General features: G+C 36.8%; 2 protein-coding genes across 5 annotated transcripts in view; both read right to left on the minus strand.

Annotated features, from left to right (window-relative positions):
* Positions 1-1,136: 1,136 nt before the first annotated feature.
* il13ra1 (interleukin 13 receptor, alpha 1) lies at positions 1,137-12,095 on the minus strand. Its single transcript, XM_079597997.1, has 10 exons — positions 11,831-12,095; positions 11,459-11,589; positions 6,416-6,581; positions 5,073-5,172; positions 4,788-4,966; positions 3,775-3,908; positions 3,373-3,508; positions 2,523-2,622; positions 2,276-2,378; positions 1,137-2,066 (listed from the first exon to the last, which is right to left on the minus strand). Exons 1-10 carry the CDS (start codon positions 11,907-11,909, stop codon positions 1,947-1,949), a joined length of 1,248 nt encoding a protein of 415 aa, XP_079454123.1. The 5' UTR covers positions 11,910-12,095; the 3' UTR covers positions 1,137-1,946.
* Positions 12,096-13,725: 1,630 nt separating this feature from the next.
* dock11 (dedicator of cytokinesis 11) overlaps positions 13,726-27,560 on the minus strand; it is a 102,674-nt gene continuing 88,839 nt past the window's right edge. For all 4 annotated transcript variants that reach the window (XM_079585268.1, XM_079585266.1, XM_079585267.1 and 1 more), the window contains one exon: positions 13,726-15,905. In XM_079585268.1, the coding sequence (XP_079441394.1) occupies positions 15,825-15,905 (81 nt within the window). In that variant the 3' untranslated portion in view covers positions 13,726-15,824. The remainder of the gene's footprint in view (positions 15,906-27,560) is intronic.

Raw genomic sequence — 27,560 nt, forward strand, 5'->3', positions numbered from 1 at the left:
CACCACATCACTGGGACCCATCATACAGGCACATGGCTTCTCTTACCATTGCTATGCTGATGACACCCAGCTCTACCTCTCATTTCCACCTGATGATCCCACAGTAGCTACACGTATCTCAAGCTGTCTGGCGGACATCTCGGCGTGGATGAAGGAACATCACCTGCAGCTCAACCTGGCAAAGACTGAGCTTCTCGTCCTCCCTGCCAACCCGTCCCTGCAGCACGACTTCACTATCCAGCTAGATTCAACTTTAATCACCCCATCAAGGTCGGTCAGAAACCTTGGAGTAACATTTGATGAGCATCTGACCTTCACAGACCACATCACAAAGACAGCTCGATCATGCAGGTTTGCACTGCACAACATCAGGAAGATCAGGCCCTTCCTAACTGAGCATGCAACACAACTTCTCGCCCAGGCCTTGGTTATCTCTAGGCTTGATTACTGCAATGCTCTTCTGGCTGGTCTTCCATCATGTGCAATTAAACCTCTACAAATGATCCAGAATGCTGCAGCCCGTCTTGTCTTCAACGAGCCCAAAAGGGCCCACGTCACTCCTCTGTTCATCTCTCTGCACTGGCTACCACTCGCTGCTCGCATCAAGTTCAAGGCATTGACGCTTGCTTACAGATCGACCACAGGCTCAGCTCCCTCCTACTTTCACTCGCTCCTACGAGTCTACATCCCTACCAGAAGCCTGCGATCGGTCAATGAGCGACGACTCGTGGTACCATCACAGAGAGCCACAAAATCACTCTCCAGAACATTCTCATTCACGGTTCCTTGCTGGTGGAATGATCTCCCTACCCTCATCCGGAATGCAGAATCCCTGACCACATTCAAAAGACAACTGAAAACTCATCTCTTCCGTGAGCACTTGACCTAAAAAAAAAAAAAAAAAAAAAACCTCTCCTTTACCCTCCTTTGTTTTGGCTTATGCTACTCTGAGCAATTCCAGAACTTTGTATTTTGAGCACTTCTTGCGTTATTTTTGCTTCTTCACAATGACTCGCTTGTTGTAGTCCTCAGTTGTAAGTCGCTTTGGATAAAGGCGTCTGCTAAATGACTAAATGTAAATGTAAATGTAAATGTTCCCTCAAACTTGACATGAGACAGATATGAAAAAAGCAAAATGATAAAATATAAACATTTATTTTGAATATCTGAATGTTTGTCTTTCTATATCCATTATTTTGTCTACATCCCTATTGTTTAGTCACCAGCCAAAATTGCCAACATACACTATATACACATTAGAGTCAGAAGCAATGTTTTTTGTATACAGTAAAATACAGTAAACCACATTTTAAAATACATGAAACAATTCAGTGTATAGAAAATGGCATTTCTTTATATACATACATATATATATTAAAGTTATGATAAAAATAATATATATACAATTCTTTTTGTAGCTTTATGTTTAGATTGTAAACCGTGCAAAAACACCCATGAGCCCATAAATGCAGCGATAAAAACAAGCATGGAAAAGTTCAGAAAAGGTGTGCAAAAAGTTTTCACGTTCCATGAATATTTTTGGAGTGTATTTCTATCGAGCTATATTAGTGGTGTTGATACTTATGTCATCCGCGTGCCTCTGGTTACACCGCTGGCTCCATATACAAGGTAATCAGATCCAACCATCCTGCCACAGTAAAGTCCGTTGCTTGCTTTTCTTATCTTCACAATACATTCATCGATAACAAGTCACTGTTGTCTTAGGAAGAGCAATTTACTGGCAACGCGGAGCAAAATGCGTAATAAGCGAGGGCGAAGTCCATTCAATGCAAGGGGAGGTGGAGCCTGGATTCATTATTCATTAATGAAACAGACAGCAGGAGTTTGGTCCTCCTCCTTGCATAGACATTGTCCAGCCAGTGTAAGTTTTGAGTGCTCCCTGAGTCCATCCTGATTTACTGGAGACTTACAGTCATCGGAAATGGTTATTTCGGCTCGGGTAGCAGATTGTTCGTGGATAGTTCAACTGGTGTGTCGGGTAAAAGACTTAACCTGCATTCTGCGATATCTTCAATGGGGAGAGGCATTATGACATTTGTAGGACTCTGGTGGTGGAAGAGATTGAATACAGAATATTAATATAACCATAATATTTTGGTAGGACTTAATCTTACAGTCCTAAACTTAACACATGTAGTATTACCCAGTAATTTCTTGCAGAAGTACGGTACACTGAATTACACATACGTGCATGTACTGTGAAATAATTTGTGAAATATTTTTTGTAAATCTGAGAGGTTTTAAACAAATTTACCCGTTGATCCTCTGTGTTTATGACGTTGTTGTTGTTGTTGTTCAACAGGTCCTTAAAGAAAATGGTTGGCGTTGGGATTTTTGGGAATATGATGTCTTTATGTCTGAAGTAAGAGAAACAAGTTTGAATTTCAGTTCATTTCAGGCCTCAGTAATCAATATTCAGTTCTTAAAAACATGATAATCATAATATGCAATAATATATTTGATATTGTCGAGCAGAACAATGAAAATCCAACATTCATCACCTTCTGAGCAGCACAAGAGAGACTACCAGGCCACAGGAAACGATGAGCGGGATTAAAATGATGGCCAGCAACGCAGGCAAGTTGGGGTCACTGTCCTCCCCTGCGACAGCACAAAGAAAAACATTCAAGTTCATTTGTCAAAGACCAGAGGAAAGCACAGTTCATTTGCAGGATGTGAAGCAAGTAACCCGACACACACACTACCGTTCAAAGGTTTGGGGTCGGTACGAGGTTTCCACAAAAACATGTGTGAAGTATGAAAAGTATGATTTCTGAAGGATCCTGTGACACTGAAGACTGGAGGAATGATGCTGAAAATTCAGCTTTCTGAAGATACAGGTATTTTAAATTGTAATAATGTTCACTGTATTTTTGATTAAATATAGTACATGCAGCCTTGGTGAGCAGAAGAGACTTCTTTCAAAAACATTAAATTAATATTGCAGACCCCAAACGGAACGGTAGTGTATTCATGTAAATAAAGTGGACTATTAATATAAAGACGTGAAAGCCTAAATTAAATCTGTTCATCATATAAAGCGATCGAGTCTCTTCAGAAAATTTGGACTAAACCGCTTAATTCATTTGGATTAGTTTTACGATCTCTTTATGAACTTTTTGAAGTGTCAAAGTGGTAGTTGCGTAGCTGTCAATGGAGAGCTCTCAGATTTCATCAAAATGTTTTTCATTTGTGTGCCGAAGAACAAAAGTCTTACTGGTTTACGACATGACAAAACGTTAGGTAATTAATGACAGAATTTAAATTTTTGGGTGAACTATCCCTTTAAAAACTGACCATCTAAACAAAGAGAGATGAATATGTTGATTATGACACTAGGTCCAGACGTACCATATTCCACCTCGTCACTCGGGTCACTCCCCCCTGAACCACAGTCTGTTGAGAAGAGGACCTTCACACTGGCTCTGTACTTGCAGGCGGGGTCATACTGCACTATATATTTCGTTTTGATAATTTTATTAAAATTCTGTAAACACAACAGAAATATATAGGATCAAAAAATATAGTTTAACATGTCATTTAGTGCTCCACTACAAGTTGCAATACTGGCTCTGCTGAAACAATGCCTGAAATGTGACCCGGCATGTACTGCATTGTTTAAATAAACACTTTCATTTTCCATTTCTGCTATAGTCTTAAGCATCACAAGAGGTATTGTATTGAAAGTTGTAGTGAGAATGGAGAGAATCTGATCCTGTATTATTAAACATAAAAGTACAGAACAAGGTTTACCTGATTGCACTTGCTGTATGTGTACTGGTAATCGTAGCACTCATTGGAAAACTCATCTAAATCTGATCCATGCGTTTCAAAATGGAGGTCCTGCCCGACTCTATGGATTGACAGCTGAGGTTTGTTTAGTTTCACTGCAAAATAAACCCCAAAAAAGAAACAGAGACTATTCATTAGTGTATGTGTGTGTCGATTTCTGCAAACAGAGAAGCAACTGACATTAGAAAAACTGGAAGATGTAGCTCATATTCTCTAATGCAGTTATTGCAGATTCATATAAAGGTTGCACTCAATGTAGCACCACACATCAACGTGATCAAAGTTAAAAGCAGTTGTGAAAATGACATCTCTCGCTAATAATTATAGTATTCAGTCCGTCACGCGAGTGGCGAAGACCTGGAGGGCAAAACATCCATAAAACTGCAGCACGGATCACCTCTCAAAAGAAGAAACATGAAAATATGTGAACAACAGTTTTGGGAACTTGTGATCATTTGGAGCCCCTGCTGCAGATTTTCAATCGCTGGCAATGGAGGAAAGGCTTGTTTTAACCCTACACACACACACACACACACTACCGTTCAAAGGTTTGGGGTCAGTACGAGGTTTCCACAAAAATATGAAACAACACAGCTGTGAAGTATGTATGAAAAGTAATTCAGCTTTCTGGTTTTCTGAAGATACAGGTATTTTAAATCGTAATAATGTTCACTGTATTTTTGATTAAATATAGTACATGCAGCCTTGGTGAGCAGAAGAGACTTCTTTCAAAAACATTCAATTAATATTGCAGACCCCAAACGGAACGGTAGTGTATTCATGTAAATAAAGTGGACTATTAATATAAAGACGTGAAAGCCTAAATTAAATCTGTCCATCATATAAAGCTTTGCAGTAATGGAGGAAAGCCTTGTTTTGCCCTCCAGGTGGGCGTTCCTATATGAGTGTGACGTCAGGTGAAAACCACAAATAATGTTAAATAATCGAGTAGCCAATGAAAGGTGCATCTTTACCGCATTGTGCTGAACGTTCACCCTCGAACGTGTTGTTTACAGGAATACCATTGCGAGTCCCATTGAACAGATAGTAGATCTCCATTATGTCCTTGAGCTGCTCATCGTGTATGACACATCCTCCAGTCTTTATCGTCTCATCGGGTATACACTTTATTATTGACTCACTCACAGGTAGCCTGAAACACACAAGTTTACAACCGATTCATGGATGCCAGGAACTTAAATGAGAAATGAAAGGGAAATATGCAACAACAAAGGTAAGACAAACAGAACATGACATACCAGTAATAAAAACTGAGGTCTTGGACTTCATCACCAGGTTTCCAAGTGCACTTCATCCTGCTGTGGGAATATTCATAGCTTCTGTCTGTCACCAGCCTCACTGAAATAAACGTGCACATTTCAAATCAAGATTAGATTGCAAAAGTGGAACATTTGGAATATGAATTTTTATGGATTATGGAAGAGGTGAATCTTAATGGTTGAGTTCCCTGATGTATAACAGATGCCGTTATTCCTAAGAACCTGAAGAACCAACAATAAAAGTAAAATGTGCTGCTATTCAGCCTATTTGTGGTCGACCAATAAGAGGATTTTTTTACGGCGCAAAATTGCAAAAATACAGTCTATATCACATCACAAAATTTCATTTAAAGATAGTAAATAGAACATACAATAATAATGCACTGTTTGTGTGCACGTGGAATCCTCTTTTCTCAAGTAAAGACCAGGAAACGCTAATTTTTATACAGTTTAGAGTGAATATGACTTTTATAGATTATAAACTTAAAGGTTGTGTAGGTAAGAATTGTCTAAATAACTTTTTTTCAAATTGGCTTAAACTGTCTTTATATACCAATACATAATTAAAATGTAAGTACTTTGAAAAAGAGAGTATAAAAATTGAGTGACTATAGTGTATTTAATCTTCAAAAAACACTGCTCATTAATTCCATTCGGGACGAAACAAGTGATTGGCTTGCGCGACTGTCACTCTCCGTCGCCATGACTACCGCCGCTATTACTGGCTCTGCCCACGCGCGCGCGGCCGCACACCCGTTTTTAGGTGGGAGTGAATGGAATTAATGAGCTGTGTTTATTGAAGATTAAATACACTAGAGCCACTCAGTTTTTATACTCTCTATTTCAGATTACTTGCATTTTAATTATGTATTGGTATATAAAGACAGTTTAAACAAATTTGAATAAAAGTTTTTTTTAGACAATTCTGACCTACCCTACCTTTAAAGGGATAGTTCACCTAAATGTTTTTATTCTGTCATCATTTATTCACCCTCATGTCATACCCGTTCATATTTTGTAAATAAACTGTGACTTTCTTTTTTGGTTAAATGAATCAAAGGATTGTGCAATCTGTATCCATTAATTCCAAAACATGAATTTATTAATAAAGGGATATTCCAACATTCATTAATACCATAAATACTGTAAGGAAAGATAAACATGAACCAATTGAACTACTTAAAGCACCTTAAGACTGAATAAACTAATAAACATACTCCTCATGATCATAATTGAGTCCACTGCTCATGTATAAATGTTGAATGATTAAAAAAGTACATCGAAGTGTTTTCGATCAGAGAGTTGGCTATCGTGGCGAGTACCTTGAGGTGGAGGTAAGATGATGTTCGTCGGTCGACTATAGCCACAGGTTTCAGAGTATGTTGAAACACTGATACACAGTCCATTCTCATTGGAGACACTCACTTTAAGGCCCAGGTGTGAGACTTTAAAGGACTTGGTAATGGTACCTTCTTTGAAAGAACAGTCCTGTTGGTGAAAGTGGATTTTAGTATTAATTACTGACGTAAAATACAAAAAGCATGTTTGTACTTGTGTTCATTTTTGTGTTGCTGTGTTTGTGCATTACTCTATACTGACAAGTGACAAGATGAGTCACTCGTTTCTCATGAAAGCCTCCCCTTGGGGGTGTTGTTCCTAACTACACATCTTTTTATTCATTTTAGTGACAGCATGGTGCAATAATTGGTAGGCCTATATGCTACTGCTTTTATTATTGCTTGATACAAATTTTACAATTTCAATTTAATTCTTGTGCTTTTATTCCGATCTTGATTCAGTTTGGATACATATTAGTTTCTCATGAAGGAAAATCTCACCTAATGCTGTAAACAGACTACAGAGAGCCCTGCCAGCTGGTATTATTTAAGATCAAAAATAATAACTCAATTTAAATATAGGCCTAATGCGTTTTTTTTATTATAACAACTTTATAATATTTTAATGATATAAGTAAAAATATAAAAATATGTAATATAGTGCACATATTTAGCAAAATACTCATTTTATACAACTAAATATATTATAAAATACAAATTTCTTCTAGCCAGCTTACGTGCTATGGTGATTAAATGACTTTCCCGAGGTAATTTAACGTTATGTGACATTGTAGTCTACTCCAGATATTTGATCTCTTTCCGCGGTTGAAAAACTGATTTATCGATATTATGTATGAGGCATATACAGTACATGTCGGTAAGTTGTAGGCTACTGTATCTTTCAACACACGTTACACACCTATATTGATCAGTCGTGTTTATTTACTATTAAGTCTAGGCTGGTAAAGAGAGATGATCGGTTCACGTGCCATTTGTAAGTATTACATCATGTAGTTAGACAAACTACACAGCTTCATTTTCATTTTCTAATGGTATGACTTACATCAATGTGAAAATAATTGTAATAATAGATTTTTCTAATTAAATGTAGGCTTTTTCAAGCTTTACAGTGTCATACGTTTTACTAACCTGACTGGCTCTCCCAGAAGGAAGTGTATTTTTAGAAGGATGTTTAACTCTGAAACTCCCTACTATAAATCAAAACCGGATAAGCTTTTTCGTTTTATTTTGGCTGATCTCCATTCCGGACTTGTGCACAAACTGCATTGCTGTCATTTACCAAAATGTAATTTGTGTGTACATATTATGAACTCTGTAAACTGGATGTTAACACGGGCAAGAGACAAACTTCGAAGACGGATGCAAAGAAGAGAACACAGACATGCCAGCAGAGAAAATACTGAATAAGGCACAACAAGCTCACTGTTTGCGATGCCCGAAACAAAATTTATACTGAATTGGGGGTGGGAGTTTATATGAATGTATCTCTAAAGGGAACTGACTGTCTTGTCTTCAGAAACTGTCTTCATCCACCACCCGTATAGACTCAGCCAAAGACTGACGTCCACTGTTTGTTGGCTGAACCAAAAACGTACTTACGGGGGTGGAAGTTAACCCGCAGGATTTCTTTTTTAACCTGTGACAACAACTTAAAAGTAGCCCAATTCTGCGGGGAAACCACAGACTTGGCAACATTGGCATAAGGCACACAAAATGGGAAGCACCGCAGGAGTGCACCTAAAAACTGGTAACTGGTATCGGCCAATTTGCTTGCAAAAAAAATCATGATGTATCTGTAAAGGAGGCAGGCTATTAAGAGCCGACTGATGCTAGAGACTGCAGTCTTTAACGTCCTTGTTAGCGTGCCCGTCTCTCATACTGGAGTAGGACTGGTTACATTTGGTGCCGTGACCCGGGTGGGAGTGTGGTTCAGGAGGGTAAGTGTAACAGAGCCAATGTACTAAGAGCTGTGCATGTAAACCTCACTCCCCTGGCTTCAAGAGGTGCGCTAGAGACTGCAATCTCCCATGCTGGAGGCAACAGTTCGAATCCCGCTCGGAGCAAGTCGAGTAAGACCGGTTACACATCAATACAACAGGCACAAACTAGATCAACCCACACCCATCCAAATCAGATTATCTGACATCTGATGAAAGTTTGGTGCTATATGTAACCTTGCATTTGTTTATGATTGCTCCAACATGTACAAAATTCCATTAGTTAACATTTTATTTGTGTGAAAATCATTATTATTATTATTATTATCTGGCATAAACCGCCACCACAGAACACAATGACAGGCGTGTTCTTCAAATTAAATGAAATTATTTTAGTACTTGGCAGAATTATTAGACTAAGTATTGTCTTAAGAAGGTATTTATGTACATTACATTCCCTGTACCACAACAATCGACGGGGAATACAAGAGGAAATTAAAGGGCTTTACGGCAAAGGGTTGCCAGGTTTACAGTGTTTGTACAGTAAAAATTAAACTTAACATGTCATATACGGGAAAATGACAAACTCAATGTAGACTTTGAGTATAGATTAGATCTGATCTGATTTTGTTTTATTGACTTAAATTCCAGTTCAGCGTTTATTCTGCGCCTCTCAGGTTTGTTTAACTTTCCTGCATAATTAAGAGTGTCAGGGTCACTTGTGCTAATCCGACCGGTCCTGTTTTGACTCAAGAATGCTCAGAGTGAAATGTGTGACGACGAACTTTTCTTCTTTGCTAACATTGTTACTGTTTAACCATTATAGGCTACCCTAAACCCAACCCTTAATTTAATTATAACCTTATCTCTAAAATCAAGTCTTGACCCCAGGCCCGGAGTGGCCATCGGGAGAATTCCTGGTGGCCCGCTCATAAATTGGGCAGGTATTACCACTGGTAGTACCAGTTTCACACGCGACACGGAAGGCACACAGTGGCAAATCGCAGGCTCTCACTCTCTCTCTCTCTCTCTCTCTCTCTCTCTCTCTCTCTCTCTCTCTCTCTCTCTCTCTCTCTCTCTCTCTCTCTCTCTCTCTCTCTCTCTCTCTCTCTCTCTCTCTCTCTCTCTCTCACACGCGCATACCCTGAGAGAAAAATGTAATTCGCATAGGCCTATCTACCATGTACAGAACAGATAATAGTTGCAAAATAAAAGTTTAGGTACTAGTAGGTTTATATATGTTCTTTCTTGTTTCTTGTTTAGAATTTTTTTAGAATTATCCGTACGTTTTTTAAAGTAGCCAAATAAGTGAACATTTTTGTGAGACAATCAATCCCGCCTTCCAAATAAAAAAGCCATCAAGACAACATCAAGGTTCTTATACAGCTGTGTTGCATGACATTTTATAGATGAGCACATTCGAAGCCATATTGCTGTCTAATATTCATTTTCATTTATTTCACTTTTTAATTTAGTATGTGCAGTATTTTTCAGCTGTGCCTATTAATAGGTTTGAATTTAGAATGTGCGCTTAAAAAGTTTAGTATGTTATTGGTTATTTTCCCTTTATAATCCTGATAAAACATGAGTGTGTGTGTGTGTGTGTATGTCTTTGCCATTAAAATCCTGGGCTGAAAATGGGTCCTGCTTGACCATCAAACAGGCATTTAAGGGGTCTCAGAAAGTGAGAAAATGATCCACGCTTTACTACGGTCTAGAACTCAAACTGGTCCTCACAAAGATAGTTGTAAAAGTACACACATACACGGTGTTTTTTCATGTTTTAAAGGGATTTTCCATAGACATAATGATTTTTATACTGTCCAAACTGTAGCCTACATTCTCCCGCCTTACACTAACCCTCCCAGCGTGCACCTTGATATCAATTTGACGTCAAAAGTTATTCAAGACTTGATCAAGATACTGCATATCATTTTAAGGTCAGTTGGAAAGGCAATGTCTTCCAGTGTTGATTAGGTGAAAAGTGAAAGTTAATACCCACACTGAAATTGGTTTATGTATATGCAGGTCAATATGTTTGACATTCAGTTTACATCAAATCAATGTCATGGATTGGTTTTGATGTCAATTTGATTTGCATATTTTACTTTTTTTTTCTTTTTTTTTTTACGTTGATTTTGACATTTGATGTCTTTTCAACATCAATTGCCCCCTACATCACATAAAATATTATGCAAAAAATAACTAAATTAATTTTAAAACTTTCTGCATTTTTACATTTTCAAAAAACATCCGTTATATGAATTAGCCTATAGCTAATATTAAAATATCCTCATGGGGACCATAAGATGTGCAAAAACCTATGAAATCTTTAAATTAACTGATAGGCTCACATACTTTCTCCAAGAATAAATAAATAATAGTCTTTTAAATAAATAAATGATGATAATAAAAAAAATATTTTAAATATTTTAAATTCTTTAAAAATAATAATAATATCATTGATCACTCGAAATGAATAAGCTCTGACCACATAGCGATATAAAGAAAATTAGCTACCGCATGTATAATTTTACATATCGCGACTAAATGGAGAATTCTTCTTTGAAGAGGTTCCTCACCTGTTTTTTTTTGTGTGTTTTTTTTACGTTGATTTTGACATTTGATGTCTTTTCAACATAAATTGCCCCCTACATCACAGAAAATATTATTCAAAATATAACTCAATTAATTTGAAAACTTTCTGCATTTTTACATTTTCAAAAAACATCCGTTATGAATTAGCCTATAGCCTAGCTAATATTAAAATAGCCTATCCTCATGGGGACCACATAAGATGTCGCAAAAATCTATGAAATCTTTAAATTAACTGATAGGCTCACTTCTCCAAGAATAAATAAATAATAGTATTTTAAATAAATAAATTATGATAATAATAAAAAATAAAAATATTTTAAATTCTTTAAAAAAATAATAATATCATTGATCACTCGAAATGAATAAGTTCTGACCACATAGCGATATAAAGAAAATTACCGCATGTATAATTTTACATATTCTATCGCAACTGTATCTATAGGGAAAATTCTTCTTTGAAGAGGTTCCTCACCTGCGATTTATGCACATGTACAGTGTAGTTCACTTTACAGTCAGAATCCAAATCCTCCGGCTTTTCCCATGTCAAACTAATCCTGAAAGGGGTTTCCCATATGAAGTTCAGATTCTTCGGAGGAGGGAGTTCTAAGATTTTAACAACAGAAGAACAAGAGGGGGGTGGGGGTGGGGGGAAGAGATAAAATAAGAACAAAAAATGAACAAACTATACGACTCAAAGTGTGCAAGTTCAGACGAGACTGTCTCTGACGTCACAGTTTCGGGAATTATACAGGATATCCCGCACGCGCTGTCATAGGCTACTGTAGGAAAACTTCAGGGAAAAGGTGTTCCGAACAAACACACAACACATAAGCAGTAAACCCACCTGACGTGTCCTCAGACCCGACGAACATGACTGAGACAGAGAAGCATATCATCAGGGATATATTCCAAAATCGATACATGTTGGCTGTTTGAGTAAAAAGTGTAAAATCCGATGTGAAATCACGTAATCCCGTTTTGATATGTGCTAAACGCGATATTTTTACTGTAGGCTACTCTTAAGTGGTCGTAATCGTGCTCGACATAATAACCTAATTCAACAGTAAAGTCACGTCCGTCAGCCTCGAGATCGAAACAGAAGTGTGACTGGAGCTTCTTGGACTGACACTGTATGTCAGACTGAAGTGGGTGGAGTGTGTGTGTGTGTGTGTGTGTGTGAGTCACTTCAGGACTCCAGAAATCACGTAGGCTACACACTACTTCAGTTTCATATTGACTTGTTCATACGGATTTATGCTTCATGTCGAGTTAAATTATGAATATCGTCCCTGTCGAATTAGTTATCAGAAAATGATACAATTACAGAATGTTCACACCAAATCTCTCTCTCTCTCTCTCTCTCTCTCTCTCTCTCTCTCTCTCTCTCTCTCTCTCTCTCTCTCTCTCTCTCTCTCTCTCTCTCACACACACACACACACACACACACACACGTTGTGTTTACATGTTTTATGGGGACTTTGCATAGAGAAAATTATTTTTATACTGTACAAACTGTATATTCTATTCTTTCCCCAATTTTTACATTATCAAAAAACATCACTTAGTATGATTTATAAGCCGTTTTCCTCATGGGGACCAAAACATGTCCTCACAAGTACAAGATTTCGGATATTCACAGCTTTTTGTGGGAACATTTTGTTCCCATAATGTAGGTTTTGCCAGGACACCTTTGCCAGGCTTCCAGTGCAACGTGATATAATTTTTTTAAAAATAAAAATAGAGATGAGTAAAAAAATTGTGTTTACAGTACAGTCTACCCACATATGACTAAATAAAGAAATAAATAAATGCAATATAAATACATGTAAATAATTGTAAGACTTTAAGGGAGACAGTTGACATATGATTTTTTTTTAATGAACTTTCTCAATAATTGATTTTTGTTTATTTTAACCAAAAAGTAATCTGAACTTCAGCTTTAAATAAATCAATAAATAAAAGTCAGAAAGGGAAAGCCTAATCTTAAATAGTCAACCCTTTCGATTGCACAACGTAATGGACACTTATACATTCCTTAAAGAATCCTGATAGAATGTTTAAAATCGTAAAGATTAGCTTGAAATGGAGTAAATGAAGGAATTGGTTGCAATAATACCATTTAAAGTAGCCATTGTTATTTGTACATTTCTGAAACGGTAAACTCTGCTTCGACGCAAAGTTATTAATGTTTAAACCACATAAAAGTCAAACATACAGTTTTCATGCCAAGACCTCGTTGTCAACAACGTCTGTATTTCTCCAGCAGTACACAACATTTTCTCGTACAAATCATTGTGCAAGACATAACTGTCATGTTGTCTTTGATTTCGACATAGATATTGTTTTATGGTATATGACTCTGACATGCGTTAGTCATGACAGTTAACCGTAAAAGGTGATATTTAATGTACACTTGTCAGTCAGATATGATATTTATCACCTCCAGTGTCTCTCTCAGAAAGCAGACATCAACATGAATTGTGTTAAATGCCATCATGGACATACATTATATGGAAATGGTTTTAAAAGATGTTTAATGTGTCCAATGCAAAGGTATCAATTTCTCTTTGGTATTAAAGAACAAATGGAGTCTGAAACATGTTTTACTGACAAGGGTCACAGATTGTATCAAAATATTTTTTTGTGTGTGGTTACCCACAGTATGTGTGAGTGTGTGTATAAATATAGCATGCAGTTATGGGAAAACAGCTCAAAATAAACACCACCAAATACTTTTTTGTTGTTGTTGAAATATTTAGTTTATCTTATGAACTACAGACCACAGAGGAGAAGAAAAAAACATTCATTCATTATTATGCTGACATTACTTGAAGGAAATAATGAACGCGAACTTCGGAAATGGCAGCTTGTCTCATGCTATCCTCTTTCTAGAAAATTCATTGTCCATTGTTGATCAGAAGATGACTTTATTACTAAACTAGTGATCGCAGACATGTAAAAGATGAAAACTGCTAGCAAATACTGCTGTGTCAATACTGTAGACGCTTCCATACACACACACACACACACACACACACACACACACGCTTCCTGTATAAATCTACATATCCTCTGTTTGCAATTTGCATATTCAGTGCAGAAAGGTCATAAGTTTTAACAGCATTTTTGTGTGTGAATAAATTAGCCCTGGATAGGTTGTGAATCATATCTGGATATCAATATCTATGCTGTTACATTCTGGATTATATCATTCCTGCCCATAAAGTCAGTTGTTCTCTACTATCTGGGGTGTGCATTCATTTTAAAAAGCTTTGCATATATATATATATATTTATATTCTATCGTTTTAACTCCAGATGGCTGCTATTTGATGTACTGATGGTAGCCAGACAGTGTTGATGTCTACGACTGAAAATAGGGAAGAGAGACGATATGATTTGACCACATACAGTTGGCAACACTGTCCTCTCAAAAAGCCACCCATGTTTCTCTCAAATTACACAACATTCAGTTTGCACCAGGCAACGAGCATAAATAAGGGCAATTAAGGTGATTATTTTGTTCAGTGAATAATTCAATTATTAAAAGTCACATTTTCATTGTACCATTGTTTGATTGACTTGATTACATAATATAAAAAAACTATAAAAAAAAAAAATTGTACCTTCCAAATATATATACACAAGTTTGTAATGTTGCGATTCACCTTGAAGCTATAGTTGGTTGGGTTTGAATCTTATAACCGAATTTTTAAATAAGATAAATGGAGAAAATGAATGGCAAAACTACTTCCTGAACCAAAGCCGCAGAAAATGTGTGCGTCACGCTCTACTGTCGTCACGTTTATGGCTTTTTTACAATTGTGAATTTCATCATTCAGCACAAAGATTCAGCTTTAGACTTTAAGATCATCTGACATTTCAAGGAAGTAAAACTGTCAATGTAAAAGCCATTTGATATGGAAACGTCCACTTGATCTTCGGTGTGCCGGCCGGGTGATACACGGCACGTTTAGATGGACAGTTTGGCCGGGATAAAAAACATAGATTGTACAACACAGAGAAAATTTACAGACAAAATGCAATGGCATTGGAACCGCATTTTACTTAAATGAAGCATATTTCCAAAAATATGAAAAAATAAATAAAAAATAAATCATGTCATATAGAGATGGGTGAATATATTATGGAAGCCCAAAAATCATGCTTTGGTATTTGGTATAATCCTAATTATGAAATACTAAGTCATAATTATGAGGTTATGACACTTTTTAATCTCATAATGACTGGTATCTCATACGGAGCCCCTAAAGGTATACATGGCCATTGAAAAAATATGAGATGGGAAAAAAAATATTTCAATCCCTGAGAAAATGAGTTTGCTCTCAAAATGTTTGCGTTCTTTGCGAGAGAGCGCAAAGCATTGAAATATTTTTTCCATCACGATGTCCCTTTAAGGGCTCCGTACTTAATGCCATAATTTAGACTTTTTTATTGCATTATTATGGCTTTCTAGTCAATTTCACCCTTTAAAGTCATCATAATTATGTCCTTTTATGTCCGAATTATGATTGACCAAAGCATGATGTTTTTCTCATGTGGTGGAAATAAGCTTCCATAATGATCAGAGCGTAAAGGTCGAAACAATAATAATAAAAAAAGCTTGGTAATGTGAGCCTCGATCGAGACAAACACGATAAGAGTGGGGTTGTGTCCTTTAAAATGAATTGTAAAAGCGATGTGCGCTAGCTGTACACAACAAGTAAGTCGTGGCAAAGACGCAGACATTCTTGTCCTCTGATGGGATGCTTGTTGAAGGCCCGGCGTCTTGATCTGTACATTCAGGTGTGAGGTTCTAGATCAGGTGGAGGTTCTAGATCAGGTGGAGGTTCCACTGATCGCATGGAACACATGGAGAGAGTTCTGCAGCAGGGAGCGCATCATATCCTCCTGGAAGATCTGAGCGGCGGAAGATGAGAACAAGATAAGGATTTCGAAATGTAACGGAAAAATGGATTCACGTAATTAGCTGATAACATGTTCTCTCACACACACACACACACACACACACACACACACACACACACACACACACACACACACACACACACACACACACACACACACACACACACACACACACACACACACACACACACACACACACACACACACACACACACACACACACACACACACACACACACACACACACACACACACACACACACACACACACACACACACAATTATACAGTACATAATCATAGGATATACTTTAGCGACTGCATGCACAAATAAAAGAAAATAAGACAAATACTTTTGGCAACAAAAGCGGTTACCTAGAGCTCAATCTATAGGACATGGCAGCATAAGGAAGAAAAACAGAGACACGTTAGAAGCGGAAGAAGTAAGAAGAGGACAGCAATACAAAAAAGAAAAAAGAAGCATTTTACAACCAATTACTTTGGTTAAAACGTTTGAGGACATGTTTAACCAGTGACTAAATTATTTTGCAATAAATTACCACATTCTCATTTAGTCTAAACAACTGAGTAACAGGGGAAGTAATCTATTAACAAAGGTCTTTATAAAGCTATTCTGTTGTGTCAGTATGAGTGCTGTGTTGAAAGTAAAGGTGCTTCCAAGCATATTTAAAATAATGATATTAAAGAGGATGTGTGTATGTATGTGTGTGTGTGTGTGTGTGTCTGTGTGTGTGTGTGTGTGTGTGTGAAAAAGTAAGCTCATGAGAACTGCCTGTTCATTGCATAAAATTCACATGCAGAACAACTGCCTAAGGATTGCATTGCAATGTACAGTGGCGCAACTTTTTTTAAAAAATTGGGTGGGGCAGGTGTGTGTGTGTGTGTGTGCGCGGGTGGAGAATGTTCCCACAATCAGAAATGTACAATAATAAATGCACAAAAAATACAATTATGATGTCCAGAAATCACTTTCAGTACATTGAGTTTAATTCATTGACATAGAACTCATGTTTAATGTGATAGTTTCATCTACTATACTACAATAAAGTGTTAATCTCTCGAGTATTTACATTAGTGAATAAATATGTAGATCTGATTTAAATATTCATTTGTCCTAATAGTCTGGTGGTAGAAGTTTTGTTAAGCGTGCCAGAGGTTCTGGGTTCTAATCTGCCCTCGTATAGTTTATAATTTTCTTCTCATTAAAACCAAAGATGTTCCTCAGCGGTTGTATATCCAGAGCAGGGACATGTCCGTTACATATTTAAAACAGTAATATTCTATACTAAACCTAAACTAATCATGACAAACTATATATCATTTGAAAGCTTACAATCTCTAGTTTACATATTGACTGATTTTCAAAACTCATTACAGAGGAGCCGTGATTTATCAATTTGCAACAAGAATATTTTCATACTCCTTAGGCGTGTTCTGACCTTTATTTTGAAATAGGGATGAACATGAAAAATCATGAAAGAATGGTAGAAACCTCAGTTTGTTTTCATGCCAAGAGTTCAAAAGATAGCATCCATTCTATTCTTTTAACAAAAAAGGTCTGAAAATGTTTTAAATATAAAGAAAAAAATAACAACAGATTCACCATTTGTGATGTGGCAGCGATTTATTTTTGTGTTTCTTAGAGGTTGAATTCATTTCAAAATCTGCCAAACTTCCAATACTACTTCTGAATAGGATGTCTACTTCATAAATTGTATGAAAATTGTAAAAATAATGGTTCAGATCACTCAAACAACATATGGAAATGGAGGCGCCCTCCCTTATATGGGCAGTAATGTCAACTAGTAAAAAAGTGTGGTACTGCGCCCAAACCAAATCTCACTGAAAGCTTTTTCTTTTTTGAGATATCAACCTAAAATTTGAAACACAACTTGTTCAGATTTTTGCCTTTGATTTTTTTGCATTTTTAGAGTCCTCCAGGTTTTGAAAATATATATTTTATATAAAATATGAATAATTAAATATTTAACATTGTACATTTTCATAAACTCAAACTTCTATAACTTTTTTTCTGTTTAACTTTCTCAATTTATTAATACATTGTTTTATTTATTAAAACAAGACCAATCTTACATCTATGTTCCAACGCATTCTTGAATTACAACCATTTAAGTTCGGAATGTGCATTTTCATGTCTATTCACAAAACCGGGGGTGTCGCTTAAGGGATTAAGAGTAAAAAAAAAAAAAACAGGCTACAGGCAAAGCAAAATGAATACCCGTGGGTTCTGACGATACATTGAGGCCTTATAAAGCGAAACGATCTAGTGACCCAAATTTCAAAATTGAGATTTTGGTATTAACGGACAGAGGAGACCATAAGCTTTCAAATGATATCCTATTCAAAGTCATACCTTGAATGGTTGTAAAGATATACACATTTGAATTATGGTCGTCTGCCCTCTTTTTCCAATTGAAAACCTGAGAAAATCGCTTTTAACGATTTTTGCCCGTTTTTTGTTGATATCTTTCAAAATCTATTGCATTTAAAGGGATAAACAATTTATTTTACAGCTTAATTTGACCAAAGACATTAATATATAACACGACATTTCTCAAATTAATAATATTGAATCTTTCTGAGGAGATCTTCTAGCAGAGGTGACGAGAGGAGTTGAGAAAAACAACGTTAATTTCCAGCGAATTTAGTATAACTCTGTAAACTTTAATAGTCATTTAAATACATTTACTCAATTATCTGGACTACGAAACTTTGGGAGATTATAAAAATAAAAAAAAATCTATTATTTCATTGTTTTTCCACATAATCGGCCCATATCTTAAAATGGACTTCCGACTCATTTGGCCAGAGCGGGTCACATATGTTTTTGCAGCCGGGCATACTTCAGTCATATGAGCTCGCAGGTGTTTTTTCTCTCAGGAGAAATCCTGTGGAAATCGTTGATGCTCGTATATGGTCGCGGCTCACATTGTGCGACAGGAATTACGAGCCGAGATGACTAGGTTACGAGCACCTCCCGACAATGTCGAAAAAAATTCAGGGAGATTTTGACCAGATTTTTGTTAGGCTGTCCCCTATTGCCAAATCATACACAACCACGTCACATCGGCTAGATCTATGAATGGGTGATTATATGCTTTAAATCATCAATTTGAGCAGCTCTTGGGGTTGTTATACAGACATAACTGAAATGCGGGACACTATTTATGTCTTGCGAGCAGTGTTGGGTATAGTTACTTTGGAAAGTAGTTAATTAGGTTACAACGTTACCATCAATTAAAAGTAATCAGTTACGTTACAGCGTTATCTATTCATAAAAGTAACGCGTTAGAGTACTCATGCATTACCAAAAATTAAAAGCCGTTTGCAGCGCCTCACACATGCTGCAGCTTGATTGACAGACACGGCCCCCTTTAAATGCACCTAGAAGTCGTGACTCCTGGCAATGAATAACGTCAGTCATCCGACTAAATTAACACTGCAGGATAACAATAACAGGAAAGACAGTCATCAATAGGCTATTCCACATAGCGTTTTATTTATTTATTATTTATTTATCATTGACTTCCATAGTAGGAAAAAAAAATACTATGGAAGTCAATGGGTACAGACTACTGTTTGGTTACTGACATTCTTCAAAATATCTTTCTTTGTGTTCAGCAGAAGAAATAAATTAATACAGGTTTGAAACAACTTGAGGGTGAGTAAATGATGACAGAATTTTAATTTTAAAGTGAACTATCCCTTTAATGAAGCGCATGTAAACGAGACTCCCGAGGCTGAAAAGCCTCTCCCCGGGTTCGCTGCAGGGTCTTGATCCTGGGGAAATTATTTTATTCGGGATTTTCCTTTCCTTAAAATAACGGATTACTTTTTTTTTTAAATAACGAAGTTACTGATTACTTAACGCACAAAACTAACGCGTTAAGTTACACATTTCATGAAAAAGGTAATTAGAGTACTCTAACGCGTTACTTTATAACGCGTTACCCACAACACTGCTTGCGAGATACGCAAGACAAAGCTCCCAATTTTGGGACTGTCCCGCAAAATGCATGAAATGAAATTAATTTTTTATTTTTTTTTGGCCTGCCACCTCTTCGGAGGACAACTTTATTTTTAATACAGCAAACTGTATACACAATATATTATAATACAGACAATAGGTTTATATATAGTGCATAACCATTCACCCAGTTTTGTGAGTCCCTGGGTACATAAGGGGAGGTATTATAGCACCACGTACAAAGTGTAACACGTAACATAAGACACGACAAGGTGACAGACAAACAACAAGGGGACAACACAATTGGCAAACACGAGAACGTATAATTATTATTGAATAGAATGATCTTGAGCAAATTCTCTTAAAACATAAAATAAAAAAGGGTATTTGAGGGGGAAAAAAGGTTTAGAAATGTTATGCATGGGTGTCGATAGTGTATGCCTATGTGTATGTATGAATGATAGCTGCAGGGACAAAAGCAAAAAAAAAAAAAAAAAATGAAGAAGAGAGAAAAAAAATAAGTATAAACTTATATAACGGAAAGGGGGGAGGGGAGGTATGTGTCTGGAAATGTACTCGGCTTGTAGTTATATTTATGTGGTATTAAGAAATGTCAAAGATGTCAAAAAAAGTAAAAAAAAAATTTAAATTAACTAATTTAATAAATCATTATCTTTACAACGGAACTGAATCAACACTGAACTGACTTTAGCTGGAATTCCTCATGTTCCTGTTTATCACTGTAAAGCTGCTTTGAAATAATCTGTATTGTATAAAGCGCTGTATAAATAAAGGTGATTTGACTTGACCAGATGTTTTTACATGATTATCAGGTTAATTGACTTGTAACGGATGCAATGGCTCATGACTGCCCAAGTGTCCAAACGTGCAGTGTACAACCGCCTTTAGCCAGAAAAGGTGTTTTGCCCCCTGCCCCACAGCCCATAGGCAGATGGGAATGAGAATACGGGTTGTCACATGTGGCGCACATTCCCCAGGCGTCACAGCAAAATGGCTGCCCAGTGCCCTTTCCCCCTGTGGGTGTGTTCACTATGTGTGGGGACTAACTTTGATGGGTTAAATGCAGAGGACAAATTCTGAGTATGGGTTACCACCATATGAGGCCTTCACATGTCACTTTCACTTATGTAGGGAGCAGTACTTCCCGGAAAGAGCGGTTGCTCTAGGCCTCTTGACAGCCTCCCTGACCAGTTTTCTCTTTGTATTCTCATCAATTTTAAAGGGATGATGTGTTCTTGATAATGTCCCTGTTGTGCAATTCTAGCTGATAGCTGTCTTCTTTACTTTGTTCCGTGGTATATCTAATCCCTTGGAAATGTTTTCGTAGCTCTCACCTGTGCGGCAACTTCCAACAATGAGATACGGCTGATGCTTCGCAAACTCGCAAAAAAAAAGTGAATCAGAGACAGATGTGTACTACAGTATTTCACATGAGCTTGATGATTAGTTATTGAACTACTTGCACAACTACTTCCACATACTTATTACAACTCGGGAGTTTCCGGTCACAGCGTTCAGCGCATACATGAGAACTAGGGCTGCACGATTTGGGGAAAATGTCATATTGCGATTATTAAGGTCAATATTGCGATTGCGATATAATACACAAATGGTTTCAAGAGTCAACTTGCTTGGTTCTGAAGTAAAATGCACACACAGATTAGTGATAAGACTGAAATGTGTATTTCTCAACTCAAACTAGAAACAACAACTAAATGCACTGTTTTCAAACTAAAATATATATATATATATATTTTTTTACAAAATTCAATATTGACATCTTTGACATTACTGCAAACTAGTTATTTGTTTCAATAGTACAATAGTAAAAAATAAATGTCACCTTCACCTACCTGTCTAACAGGTAGGCCTAGGACATATACCGAAATTGAATAAAAGTTATCAAACAGTCCGCACTGCATAAATTATAAATTAAATATAGACTAATCCTTATTAAAGCTATAAAAGTTCTTTAGTCAAGAGCGAGTAATTTTCTCTGTTCCCTTTGTTCTTTGATTAACTTTACTGACAGAAAGCTTTATTGGCTGCTGTCTCTTTAAGACCCGCCGCTGCTGACAGAGATCTCACACGCGCCTCATTCTCTCACAACTCTTTACGTTCATCATAAGACTGCTCTTATGTTATGAAGATACTCGACAAAACGGACATTTTAGCATAATTTTGTGTGTTATTGTAAGAGAACTGTATACTGGCGCGTATCTGTCTGTGTGTGTGTGTGTGTGTGTGTCACAGTCAGGACATTCACAGGCAGCGCAATCTTTTGTCCTGTCGCACATGAATGGTTTAAAAGCATTTGCATGAATAAGAGCGGGGTCATATAATGTAACACTAGCCAAAGGATAACAAAAATAAACGGATGCTGCGTTAATTGCGTTAAATAAATATCTTAACGCGTTAAACTGGACAAAAATGTATTGCATCGTTAACGTTGACAGCCCAAATTGATCTATTTCACATAATCTCAGCATTTGGCGTCATGTAATCGCATAAGCTTGACATCGCGATTGCGATATGATTAATCGTGCAGCACTGATGAGAACGCAGATTATTACTACGTTTTACGGCTGTCAATTAATTAAAACAATGAATCATTTTCTTTGCGTTCACAAGAATGATCTTGAACCTGATGAAATGTTCCTATATATAATTTTTTTTTCTTTCCTACTGTGCATTCTGAATAATAAATAAATATTTCCCCCACTAGCCTGCAGCAGTCCAGTGCTCGTCTCCTCATAAACTGTGTTTTCTCTTACTGATCATATTACGTGCCAGTTGTTGACTTTACATTTTTAAACTAATTTGACTGATAAAAAGGATTGCTGGTGCTCTTATTCCAGTCTTTTAAAATATTTGAATGAAATTACATATATTAAAATGATTGACAATGATAAATGATGCTTTTGGCTTGCTTAGTTGGGGACATTTAATATACCATCAACAATATGATTGATCTGCCTGCATCAACACCATTATATGAAAACTGAACTGAGCTGGACGATGACATCACTGTTTTCTCCAGAGCGGCTATATATACAGTCAAATCAAAATCTATTCAGACACCTTCAACATTTCTCACATTATCACAGTTTATTCGCTGTAGTTTAGAAAATGGTAATAAAATATGACAAGAACTCAGAGTTATCAAATCAGTTGATATTTCTCTGGTCTTGGCCATTCTTCTGTAGCCTGGCTCCACTTTCCTATGTATACCGCTCAATTTTCTTTTTTCTTCAGTGCGTCGTCTGGGTTTATTCTTGGGTTTTCTCCGGTCAATTTTTTACCAGTCCAATCAGCGAACAGAGGGAGTGGCTGAGAACGATGACGTTGAGGTTGTGTGCTAGTTGTGCGTCATGACCAAACGTTAGCGATTGTTTATGGCAGATCCAGAGTGGCTCTGGGCAGATCCAATAGTTTTAAACTTCAACAGAGTACCCGCCTTCAAGGAAGTTAACGCTTGTCAATGGAGAGAGGCCAGACTCTCTGTACAAATGAAATGTACGAGAGTCTGCTAGGACCAGGCTAATTCTTCTGTTAGACTGTCTCACAAATTAATTAGGTTGAATAGCTGTCAGTTTTCAGATGTTAAATTGAAGTACACAATTAGATAATACCAATTTAGGTCAACCAATTACCAAGCAATGCTTAATTTTGTTCAGTCTGTGGTGTAAAAAGGTTGCATTAGCAATTAAGAATTAGCATTAGCTTTAGAAAAAACACTTAAGCAAAACATGGTCAGGTCAAAGTGTTTGAATAATTTTTGGTCCCACATTTGTATAAATTTTACTGTTAGTCTACTGTGTGAAGAATGTTTGGGTATAATGTGTCACCGTTTACTTTATTTTGCTATCAACACTTACATAAATGAACTATAGTGTCCTGCACCCAGTAAAATCTAAAAAATTATATCTGGTGTCGGAATAATTTTTGGTTTGACAGTAGAAATTAACTAAATTAATAACTTTTTTACAACAAAAATTAACCATCACTGAACTTACTTAAACTGCACTATAACAATATTTTCTTCTAGATCTGCTGTATGGCCGAATCAAACGTTGTTGCATTATTTTCCTGTATTATCTCTGTAAAGGTGGCTTGACGTCTCAGATCAGATTAAAGGGGTCATGACATGAGAAACCAAATTTGCCTTGATCTTTTGGTATATAAGAGGTCTTAGTACCATTAAAACGTCCTGCAAGTTTCATAGCTTAAGACGTCCTCCCCATTATAAACGAATCATTTATTTAAATCAAGCTCTAAATACAGCTCGTTCTGGATCCATGGTAAGAAGTGACGTCACGGTACGAAGTGACGTACCAGCGTTTGCATATGACCGCCTCCAGCACAAGACAACTACGCTTTAAGCGCAAGGCAACTACGCTCATTTCGTATCATTGTCGCGCCCGCGCGCTGTGCGCCTCACAAGTGTTCAGTCGACGGACAGCGAGTGGGTCTGTGTACAGGGAAATTACGATGCCGCAGATGTGCTGTTCCTGGCTGTGGACAAACAACATCTATGAATACGCTGCGAAAGATCCAGACGTCAGGGGAAAATGGATGCACTTTATTTTTTGCGGACGTCCCAGTCACGGCAGTGTTAATGTAAGTGTTTGCTCTATACATTATAAGGATTACTGTTTTGAGAAAAAATCCCAATATGATGCTGGCTTTGCTAGAAAACTGTTGCTCAAAGATAAGTCCGTGCCGACTATTCTGGGCTCAAAACGACGTTGCAAACTTACTTTTTATCACTGGTTAATATAAACACATTTGTATAAGAGAATCTTGAAAATATGTCGCCTGTCTAGTACGTTAGGCCTACATGTGATAGAAAATAAAAAATGTTGCCTTTATCAATGCTGCATCTTCAAATATGGCCTGTGCATGCATTTTTGTCCGTGGTACACCCTATCATTTCATTGAAATTAGTTAAATAATGTTAAACTGTTAGCAAATTAAGCTATAGGATAATTAGGCAACAATAATCCGTTTTCAAGTGTCTCGGGTTACAATTTTTTTATTAATTCAAAATAGTTTCACTTTCCATGTGGACACGGGCTGATCCAGTCTTCGTTGTTGTGGTCATGGTTCATTTTCCTCTGATTCCGGCTCAAACATATAAGGTTTTATCATTGCAAGAGCCATCGCTTCGCATGCATCACCCGCTATTAAACAGTTGCGCCGAATCCGCAAATCCTCTGGCTGGGGGCGTTAATAATTGATGCATAGGCACTGACGTTAGCCAATCATAACAGTGGGCGTTAGCACTGAACTCTTAAAGGGGAAACACCCCCAAAACAGACTGTTTGAATCAGAGGATGAGAAACAGGGTGGGAAAAGGTAATAAATCACTACATTTTAAAAGTTTTTTGTAAAAAAAACTATAGTAATACTATAATTACACCTAAGGGAACATAATAATAAAATAAAAAAACCCATGTCATGACCCCTTTAAAACTTCACGATCCGTTGAGTTTGGGAAATTCTTTACACTGTAATCATCAGAATATCTCTTCTCCCTTCACTGAAAATGTATTTTTGTGCTATTTTAAAACGAAAGTGCATCACGAAGCTCAGTGCAAGTAGTCCATAATGAACACAGCCACATATTATAAAAGGGTGTGACTGTGCACACTTATGCAGTTGGGTATTTCAAGTTTTTATTTTTTTAAATGTTTTTCTCACTTTGGTTTTCAGTGGCATCGAAGAGGTTGTAATTTTTTACATTAAGGAGCAAAAGTTATGATATGATATATCTATGTTTTATATTTTACATCACAAAAACGGCAGTTTTAACAGGGGTGTGTAGACTTTTTATATTTACTGTATACTGCAAGGTAAAAAAGTAAGTACTGCAAGGTAAGATAAGTAAATAATTAAATATAGACATAAGAATTGTCTTTAAATGTCAATAATTCACACTAAATTGACATTTAATTGGAAACCATGGTAATCTACAGTTCCATTATTTCCAGTCTAAGATAAGTAGAAAGTATTTTTAATCTTTCACTCTTAAAGTCTTCAGTCAAGTATGTAATCTCAGGGCAAAAGTTTTACGAGCCAAAACAGACCCAACCTGTTGTGCTTTAACCGTCCCAACCTAACAAACCTGTCTACCAATCACTGACTGCTAGTCATGAGGACAACAAAAACAAATTCTCCGGGTGAGATCTCCAAGTTTTGAATAACATTACCTAACCAGTGGAGACATACAGTAAATTTGTTTTTTTTGGTTTGTTTATTGAGGGAAATGCCCAGTTAAAGTAGCTCATTTCCTGGAGTCTACATGGACAAGAGAATAGACCGTACAGAACCACACATTTATCTTAATTCAGTCTGTAATTGCTATAAATGTAGTGCAACTGCAAAACAAACAGAACCAATGCACATGCTCCAAAAGCAAACTTGTCAATCAACATATGCAAGCATAAACTGCCATTAGAGTGAAAGTTGCCCTTTAACTTTCTTTATGAAGTGCATCATAACATAAGCGATAAGAATGAATATAATCAAAGAGTCAGGGTTTGACATTTGACACTTTTTGAGGCACTTGTCCTTTGGACAAGTACATTTATGTTTCACTTGTCCATGCACAAAAGTCACTTGTCCGGGTAAAGATTTATAATTTTATCATTTATTTTTGATAAATGCCACTTTCTACCCGGCAGAGGCTGATTTACCAAGGGATACTTTAAACCGTGTAGCTACTTTACATCTGAACATTAGCTAATATTTAATGTACATTTAACCAATATAAATGCTGTTAATGCTTGTTTACACTACACGGATGCCGACGATAGCTAGCTAACGCCACTTACTTGTCAGCCGGGTTGGGTTGTCCCCGACAGACGCCACAGACCATTACTCCGTCTTCATAAATAACCCAGTCGAATTCATTTCCATTTGGTTACAAATTTTCGTTCCCGTTTTAATTCGTATGGTGCTGTTGGTGTAACTGTAAGGTGACTTATTTTTGGAGCTTTTCCTGGCGCTTTGAGGCAGGTAAAAATGTTTCAACTTGGACCGAATCGTGATTGGCCAATCAAAGCATTCTGAGTTGGACGCTGGTTCGACGGATTGTGGGGGAAAAAATGTGTTCGTTTCAAATCGGTAAAATTAAATCGGTAAAATAGACGTAATGAGTGGCACATAACGTGAAGTAACATGCCATTTTATTTTGTTTGAAATTTAACTTGTCCAGTGGGACAACTAATTTTCACTTTCACTTGTCCTACAAAAAAAATCCACTTGTCCCGGACAAGCCTTAATGTCGAGCCCTGAAAGAGTCATAGATCATCTAAGGAATCAAACCCTTTTTTTGTCTTGTATAGTCAAATGACTTAGTGTGGCAATACATTACACCGAAACAAAAAATGAGGAACAAAATCATGATGGGTAAACATTTTCAGGAGAAGTGACCTTTCACATAGAGACGGTCAGATATGTGAAAATGACGAGTGCTTTAACCAAAGCAAAAATCAGCTAATGTTACAGAGACGTCACCGCCGCCAGGATTTTAAAACTTTCAGCAAACTCTAAAAAGCAGCACACCAAATTACCTAGAAAGCATTTGAATGGAGTTTAGGCTGAATTAATTGC

Source organism: Phoxinus phoxinus (genome assembly GCF_949152265.1).
Source record: "Phoxinus phoxinus genome assembly, chromosome: 2".
Classification (NCBI taxonomy): Eukaryota; Metazoa; Chordata; class Actinopteri; order Cypriniformes; family Leuciscidae; genus Phoxinus; species Phoxinus phoxinus.

Coding starts and splice junctions, on each gene's coding strand:
- il13ra1 (XM_079597997.1), bottom strand. CDS start 11,909: ATGTATCGATTTTGGAATATATCCCTGATGATATGCTTCTCTGTCTCA. Junction 6,582..11,458: donor TACATGTGCATAAATCGCAG/GTGAGGAACCTC, acceptor TTTCACCAACAG/GACTGTTCTTTCAAAGAAGG. Junction 5,173..6,415: donor CATCTTACCTCCACCTCAAG/GTACTCGCCACG, acceptor CGTTTATTTCAG/TGAGGCTGGTGACAGACAGA.